Source organism: Suricata suricatta, chromosome 1 (genome assembly GCF_006229205.1).
Source record: "Suricata suricatta isolate VVHF042 chromosome 1, meerkat_22Aug2017_6uvM2_HiC, whole genome shotgun sequence".
Taxonomy (NCBI): Eukaryota; Metazoa; Chordata; class Mammalia; order Carnivora; family Herpestidae; genus Suricata; species Suricata suricatta.
In genome coordinates, this window is record NC_043700.1 from 192,556,499 (window position 1) to 192,565,453 (window position 8,955).

General features: G+C 51.4%; 1 protein-coding gene across 1 annotated transcript in view; it reads right to left on the minus strand.

Annotated features, from left to right (window-relative positions):
- The window catches only part of FAM193A (family with sequence similarity 193 member A), a 61,478-nt gene that overhangs the window by 9,445 nt on the left and 43,078 nt on the right, over positions 1–8,955 (minus strand). The window contains exons 15-16 of the mRNA XM_029949424.1: positions 7,908–8,138; positions 5,195–6,026 (exon numbers count right to left, since the gene is read on the minus strand). Coding sequence (XP_029805284.1) covers positions 5,195–6,026; positions 7,908–8,138 — 1,063 coding nt within the window. The remainder of the gene's footprint in view (positions 1–5,194; positions 6,027–7,907; positions 8,139–8,955) is intronic.

An 8,955-nucleotide genomic window follows, 5' to 3' on the forward strand; every position in this document is an offset into this window, starting at 1 on the left:
CGATGTGTGAGGAAGGCACGATGGGGCAGGAGTACTTTTTTTAAGTAGGCTTCATGCCCAGTGCAGGGCCCAACACGGGGCTTGAACTCATGACCCTGAGAGCAAGACCTGAGCTGAGATCAACGGTGGGGAAACGCAATCAACTGACCCATCCAGGTCCTCCAGGGGTGTTTACAGATGTAATGAAAGTGAAATTGAAGGTAGCAACGATCTCTAATCAATGGTCACTCCATTAGCAGTTCTAGAAGAGGAGCGACCACAAGAGCAAACCGGACACGTACATGCTCTGGAGAAGCTGTCTCAATACAGCAATTGCTTTTCTCCCCCCAGTTGTTTATTTCGTTTGAGAGAAAGAGCGCACTCGCAAGCAGGGGGAGGGGCAGAGGGAGAATCCCAAGCCCGATTAACAGCGCAGAGCCTGATGAGGGGCTTGATCTCAAGAATCATGAGATCCTGACTGGAGTCGAAATCGAGAGCCAAATGCTTAACTGCACCACCCGGTACTCCAATAAAGCAGATTTCTAACATTCTTTTCATCTGATTACAACTAATAATCAGTACTGAACATCTTGGTATAATGGACAAAAGAGAACCAAAACCAGATTCAGCACCATGAAGACATTCTTCACACCAACAAAGGTGTACTAAGCAGAGTGGAAAGTGTGACCCAAGTACTTCAGATCCAGCCAGGCTGTCTGCTCATCAAGACTGCAGAGACTTCTGTGCCCCTGACCTTTACCTGAGGACCCGCGCCCTGGGGCGCGCTTCCCCCAGCCGGGAGAGGGCCGGGAGAACCTCACAGGAGGCCCAGCACACGCATGGAGTGGACTCAGCTGTGGGCCTGCGAACTCTGGGTGTCTGCACGGCCGGAAGGACGCGGCTGAAACACAGGAAGAGAAGGCACTGAGGGCTGGGAAGAACGGAATCCGCTCACAGACTGCTGCCCCGTAGGAAGTGGGTGTCCGAGGGGCCCCCTGGAGCCAGCGGTGGAAGGGGCCCTACACGCACAAGTGTGGAAGAATGCGTTCGGACCAGACTGCCAAGTTTCCTGAACACCAATGATTTTAAAAGATAAAAGCCGAGACAACACATCACATAGAAAAAGACACAATAAATATAAAATACACGGGGTAGCTATAAACTGTAATCAGAGTTGAGACAAAGCACACAGTAACAATACGCGGCCTTGGAAGGGGCTTAAACCCGCCTGTAGATAAGATTTCCATTTGGCGCTCAAAGCAGGACTCAGATTTGTGCTGTCTGAAATCAGAGGCTGGGGGAACACCAAGTGGCTCGGGCCGCGGTCAGCACAGAGGGGCCCCGCCGGGTGACCGGAGACCGAGAGCGGGGCCAGCGATCACCATCTTGAGTGAAGTAGAATTCAGGCCAAAAGCACAGAAACACAACGGAAGGACATTTTCTAGTGCTGAAAACCACAATTCACTAAGAATTTATAGCTAGCAATGTGTACCAAATAACACAAACACCACCTTTATAAGGCAAAGCTACAAGAGACACACATAGAAACTCATTAATAATAAATACGAAAAGACAGGTCAAGAGCACAGAAAACAAGCGTGGGATACAGAAGACCTAACCCTTATTATAACTCATCAATACATCATGGAGATACACATTCAATTTTCACCATGATAACAGAAAAAATACACTTTTATCTTAAGTGTATGTGGAACAGTCCCAAATGCTGGTCACAAAATATCTGCAAATTCCACAAAGCAGAAAGAGTACAAACAGTATACTCTGATCACAATGCAGAAAACCTAGGAATCGTTAACCTAACAAGCTGCTCTCCGTCCAGAAGCCTCAAAGCCGCCTATTACACTACTAGTGAAGGGGGAATAAAAACAAAGAAATTACTGAATTTCTTAAGAACAAAATAAACACAATGGAAACATTATCAGACTATGAGATATATTTAAAGGAATGATCAGAGAAAAATTTGAAGTGCTATAAATACCTTGATCAATAAAAATGGTGGAATGAAAACAAATGAACTAAATTCCTAAATCAAAAAGGTAGCAAATAAACAAAATAAAGAAAAGCACAGGAAGGAAATAAAGACAAAACCCAGAAACTGATGAGTATTAGAAGGAACAGTAAACCTACTCAGTAAATCAAGAGCCTGGTTAAAAATAAAAACAACAAAATAAACTATTTTCTTTAAAGTAGGCCCCACACCCAATGTGGGACTTGAACTCAACACCCCTGACTGAGATCAAGAGTCACGTACTCTGCTGACTGAACCAGCCAGGTGGCCCCAGACAGATAAACTATTAACCAACTGAATGAAACAGAATGCAGAGAAAACACAAATAATGATGAGGAAAATAGCCACTGAAAATAAATTTTCCAAAAAAGGTACTTCCACACATCTATGTAAGTAAGTTGGAAAGCCTGGTTGAAAAAATAATTTACTATGTAAATATAGAAAAGCAAGTGGGCTTCATTCCAGGAATCCAAGCCTGCTGATTCAACATTAGAAAAATCTAATAAAATAATAGGTAGAAGAAGAAAAATTGTATTTCTATCCACATAAAACCTTTGGCAAAATTCAACACCCATTCCTGATAAAAACACTCAATGAAAGTAGGACTCACTGCATATTTCCTTACAATGATAAGATACATAACCCTTATCCTAAAGTCAGAATCTGACTTAATGTGGAAACACCAGGCACTTCTGTTAAGACGGAGAGCGACGCAACCACACCCTGGGAGGGTAAGAACTTCACGCTGTTTGCTCACATATCACAGATCAGCTGGAAAGCCCCGGAGAGTCAGCAGTGAGAGCTGGACAATAATATAATCCAGTAAGACGGAAGACATGAAGTTAATACACAGAAATCACTGGCATTCGCATCCAGCGCAGCACCATCCAACAGAAATATGATGCGAGGCACAAGTGTAAGCTAAAGATTTCTGGTAGTCACAGCAAAATTTAAAACAGATCAAATTAATTTTAGTAATATGTATTTCATTCAATTAAAATAGTCAAAAGACGATCATTTCCACATGTATCCGTACAAAAACGACACTTATGCTCTTTTCCATACAAGGTTTCCAAAGCCCGGTGTGTGTGCACAGCTCCCTCCGTGCGGAGCAGCCCCCGCCACGCTCCTCAGCACCAGCGCGAGAAGCCACGACGGCGGGGGCCCCGCAATGACACTGCAAACAAGGAAGGAAAGAAGCTCAATAAGAAACGTGGAAAATCTATGAGAGAAAATGTAAAACACTCCTAAAAGTCACAAAAGTGGACCTGAACGGAGAGACACTCCTCTATCTGGAAAGGATAATCCATACCATAAACGTATCAATTCTCCCTAAACTAATGAACGGATGAATTTAACGCAACTCCAGTAGAGATAGCAACAAAGTTGATTTTATGCCTCTGGCGCGCGGAAGCACAGAGCTGAACCCACGGCCAGGCCAAGGCCCGAGAACAGCTATGGGGAGAAGCCTCACCGAAACAACAGGGCCCCGGACAACGAACTCAGTGCGGCAAACGGCACGTGACGAAGCAGAGAGGAAAACCACAGAAATCCCGGAGCAGAAATCTAGTGGCACAAAGGAGACGACCTGAGTCACTGGGGCAGGATTAAGCTTTTTGTTTAATTAAAAAAAGAGGGTTTTTTTAATGTTTATTTTTGAGAGAGAGAGAGACAGAGAGCGAGTGTGAGCAGGGAAGGGGCACAGAGGGGGAGACACAGAATCCGAAGCAGGTTCCGGGCTCCCATTGTCAGCACAGAGCCCGAGTGGGGCCGGAAGCCACGAGCTGTGAGATCACGACCTGAGCCACCAGGCGCCCCAGGCCGAACTTCCAGTGCCTGGTGCCGAGCCCGCACGCCGACGATTTAGAGAGAGAGAGTACTGGACCCACGCCTCGCAGGGCACCAAGAACAAACCGCACACGTGCCGGCGCAACGGGAAGGCGGCGGCCACACAAACACCCCAAGACAGCGGCACACTCTCTTCCACCTTCGTGTCAGAGGGACACCTTCTGACAGTTATTTAAAATCCAGAGGCAAGAGGAAATCAATGAAATGACCATGTAAAAGTGACAGAAGATGCGCGCCGGCTGACGGCGCCCTGTGGCCTGAGGGTGCGCGTGTGCCCGCAGCACGGGACACGGCAGGAGGCTCCTGTCCGGGATGCGTGAAAAACTCCGAAGAACGGAAGCTCGAAAACCTAATTAAAAAGTGAGAAAAAAATTGAGAAAATTCACAAAAGAGAGACAAGCAGCTGTTAAAAATATGACCTCCCTATAATTAGAGAAAAACAGAAATGAAAACCACACTGAGCGGCACTTTCTACAACAGCCAAATCATGGAAAGAGCCCAAATGTCCATCACCTGACGAGTGGATCAGGAAGGTGTGGTCTATATACACAGTGGAGGACTACGTGGCAATGAGGAAGAATGACATACGGCCCTTTGTAGGAAAGTGGATGGACCTCGAGGGTGTCATGCTAAGCGAAGTAAGTCAGGCAGAGAAGGACATACCATATGTTTGCACTCAGGTCTAACAGGAGACCAGGAGAAACCTAAAGGAGGAGCAGGGGGAGGGGAAGGGGGAAAGAGCGTTGGGGAGAGGGAGGGACACAAAACCTGAGAGACTACGGACTCCTGAAAACGAGCTGAGGGCTGAAGGGGGAGGGGGAGGGCACTTGTGGGGAAGAGCACTGGTGTTGTATGGAAACCAATCTGACAATAAACTATTTAAAAATAAATACATAAAAGAAAAGAAGAGAAAACCACACTGAGGACGGATGCAATGCTCCGCCATCAGGAGTGAGGCCTCCAGTTAGGTCATGGTACCGTGTTGGTGTCAATTTCCTGACTTTGATAACTGTATTGAGGTTTTGTAAGAGAGCATCCTTGTTTTGAGGAAGCTCACAGTGAAGTATTTAAGTGTAAAAGGGAGCTTCAGGTTTCAAATTACTCTCTTTTGGTTGAGGAAAAACAACAGAAGAGGAAGAAAGAAAGATAAAGCAAACGTGGGCACAAGGATTTGGGGAAATCGCAGGGTCGAGGGATTCTCTGTCCTTCTACAACTGTTCCAAACTAACAAAAGGGAGCAGTGGCTACTGTCTCTCACTGCTGTGACAAAGCCAGGAGGGACAAGGCAGCATCCTCAACACGAGCACCCGCCACCCTCCCCTTCTGCTCAGTATTTACCGATTGAGCTGCTGACTCGGTCTCCTTTCTTCTTCCTGTTTTTCTTGCTCTTGCCCTTGGGCTGAGGAGAGTCTGCGGGCACCAGCTTGCTGTCCTGAGGGTGCTCGCCGGGGGAGGCGGGCTCCTGGGGGGCCAGATTCAACCTTTCCTCCTTGACGTGGTTCAGCTGCTTTTTGTTATTGTTGTTACTGTTGACCTTCCTCTCCTCTCTTCTCGGCTCCACCAGTGCAGTGAGGTCCAGGACTTTTGCCTTCGACTCAGTCTGGGGCCGGGGTCTGGGCTGGCTCTCGGAGGCCTTGGGGGGCTCTGCCGGCTTCCTCGCCGGCTCGCCGCTGGCCTTACCGGTCTGCTTGAGCTTCTGCTTGCCATTCCCTTCCTTGTGGTGCTGCATTATGTCAAGGAGAAAAGACAGCGGCTCCTGCTGCTTCCCGCCGATCTCCTTCGGGAGGAGGAGCTTGGAGTCTCTGGCGTCCTCGGGGTCGGTGGCATCCCCGTCGGCCCCCGGCCCCGGGCCGGGCTCTGAGTGGTCCCCGTGTCTGGAAGGGGAGTGAGGTGAGGTTTCTGGTTCTTCCATTTGCTCCAGTGAGCCGTTGTGCATATTCTCAGAGTTAGGTACAGACTCTGCTGCTGCCTGGAAGTTTCTAGCAAGCATGTCCAACTTGGGACAGTCTTTACTTGGCCTCTCCTTCTTCTTCTTTTTCACAGCCCTCAGCTTCTGAAGCTCCTGAAGACGCTGAAACTCCTCCTCCTCCTCCTGCCGCCGCTGCTCCTCCCGGAGGTGCAGGTGCCCCCGGGCCCGGGCCTCGGCCTCCAGGCGCGCTTTCTCTTCCAGCTGCCGTGGGAAAGAGGCAACGTAAGATAACAGCAAGTGTTCCAAACGTGAGGACGCACACAAAATAATTAACTCTAAAACAATTCATTTAGTAAGAACATAAGCTCCCAAAGGGGATATATAATAAGCCCAAAGGTTAAGACACACCCACCCCAAATTAGCTTCCTCTCTGGAATTATGAGCTTTAATCTTTCTGCCCCTTTCCCACCCTAGCAAAGAAATAAACCCCCCAACCTATTTCCACCAGCGTCCCGGGGCCAAAGGCCCCTAACGCATTCCACGTCACAAGGCAAGCGGACACTGGCTATTGTCTGCCCCCGCCGCTCAGCGTCACGGTAATTCCCAGGCTGGGGACACGCAGTCCATGAGGCTCGTGTGAACGCTTCCTTCCGCTCCGACCACGACGGGAGCCCTGGGCTCCAGCAACAAACGTCAGCAAACACATTCGCATTCGGAAGTCTTCCAGTTTTAAATTATTTTTCACAGCATCTCAGTAGGCAATTATTTTTAAGAGACAATTTACTTGTTTTGAAAAACTTAAATACAAAATTATGTTAAAAATTTTACAGATTAAAAAAAAATTTAATTGCACAATTCAGGTAAACCTTACTTAAAATCCTTGTTCCACCTGATAAGAGAAGCCCTGGAGACGGCAGGCAGCTCCCGGAGTGGCCCCCGTGGGTGCTACTCTGGACAGGTGGCCAGTGTCTCGGAGCAGAGCGCCCCCACAGCGGGTCGGGGGTAAATCTGCCACAACGCAGAATCTGCAGGAGACTCACAACCAGCCACGTGGTGCCCTCAACGACCAGCCCGTCAGCGGGACGCAAAGCGGATCTGCGAGCAGCTCTAGGTGGTGGGGTGCTGGGTCCAGCGCACACGGGCTGAGTGGGCCCGGACGGAACCCTCCTGAGGGAGACCACATCTCACTGCCCCACTCTGGCGGGGCTCGGCAGACCCCGGGCTCCGGGCACAGAGCACGCTGCGCCTCTGAGCCCCCGAATTTGACATTGCCTGGGGCCCCGGGGCCGGCAGGGCACTTCGGTGCACTTGGGAATGTTCCTACTCGGTCTCTGTGGGACCTGGCCTCTTCTCGAAGCCGCCCATCCTGCTCTCAGCACCCTGGCCCTTGGAGACTCCCTCTGCACAGCCCGCATCTGCCTGCTGCGGTCTGGCTCGGTAGGAGGCTCCAACCAGAAAGGCCTCGGCAGGGGCCCGGGGCACTGAGGCCCACAGAAGGGCAGACGCGGCCCCTCACCTCGCCTGCGGCACTAACCCGAGGGGCTAGCGGACGGCCTCTGCACGTTACAGCCGCCGCTTGCCCGGCCCGTCTAGTCGTGGCAGACATTTGATTTCACGACAGCCCGCGCCCCGCGGCGAGGTGCCCCGGGCTGCCCACAATGGCCATCCATCCAGCTCTTCCACCGGGGGTCCCCAGGCCGTGTGCCTGCCCCCTTCTGAGACGGCTCTGCCTGATCGTCCTCTGCCAGCTGGGGGACAAGGAGTGGGGGGATGGAAGGAGCACTCAGACCAGGTCGCTGTCCCAAGGGCCCTGCTCCAGCTTCATGTCGCAGTTTCCCAAAGCCCACCACCAACCCCCCTTTCCTCCCAGCCCCGGGCTCCCTTCCTCCACCTCCCTGGGAAGGAAGGCTCTCCCACAGACAAGGGGCCAAGGGTCTGCTGCTGTGCCCTCGTTGGGCAGGGAGACCCAAAGGCTTCCATTAACAAACCCGTGACAGAAAAGGGGAAGCCGTGTCCTGAAAATACTACACGGGCTCCGGCTCTGGCTCCGGCTCCAGCTCCAGCTCCGGCCGGAGACACACAGACGGTCAGGGGCCCTGAGGACCGCCCCCCGCCCTGGGCGGTGCAGTGCGGCACGCTCACCTTCCTCTGCTTATGCCTGGCTCGCTTGGCGGCTCGGGTGCTGCTCACCGGCTTGGTCTCGGAGCTGTTGATGAACTGCAGCAGGTCCTCCACCCTGCGGTGGTCCACCACGCTCTCCCTCTCGGAGAGCTGGTCCGCCTTCTTCGGCTGCTCTTCCTTCCTCCTGGTCAGCCGCAGACGGAGCTTCTCCCTCATTTCTGCGTAATTCCTGCTTGTTGGTGCCGCCGGAGGCTAAGGCGATTAAATGAGAACGTAACTCAACTACGCTTCTAGTTTTAAGGACTCTAAATACTGCCAATTGCAGAACATATCCCTAAAAATGAACTGATTCTTACTTGTCAGGTAGTAAATGTTCATTGTGAAAAGCAAGATAAACAAATGGCAGCAGGAGGAAAACCTACCACAGGGTTACCCCAAGGCAAGTTGAGGCACGGACCCATCAACCTTCACGTATTCATGAAAAATACAGTAAAGTAGGACCAACTATGTACACGAATGTATAGTTTTAAATCAAAACAGGAAAAAACCCCCACATATACAGATTAATGTACTTCTCGAAGGATGCAGTGATTTATCTTCTCAAGTCAATAAATGTGTTCATACAATCTCCTCATCCATGTGTAGGCTTCTTGTTCAGCATCAAAAGGAAAGAAAACTGCCCCCACCCCCCTGCCAGTAAACAGGCGCGGCCCGCTGAGCAAGCGCGCACAGGGTAAACCACGAGGGAGAGCACACCGCCAGCCCTGGGGTCCTCCCGCCTCCCCCGGGGCCCACGGCTGGCGCCTGCTTGTACAGACGGACCGCTCGGGAAGGAGGTGTAAGTGTGTGCGCGTCAACACCCCGTGTGTTCCGGCAGCAGGCGTCCCACGTGCACCCCCGCACGGGGAGCACCCCCACTGCACGGCTGTGCGCGGCCTGGCCCCGAGCTCACAGAGCGTCTCAGACATCGCGAGCAAGTGCAACCGCGAAGTAAGCCTAGAGCTACGTCTGTGGGCAGGAGGGTGTTCGGCACCTCCTGGGGGGGGGGGTGCACCTGAGAGGGCAGGCC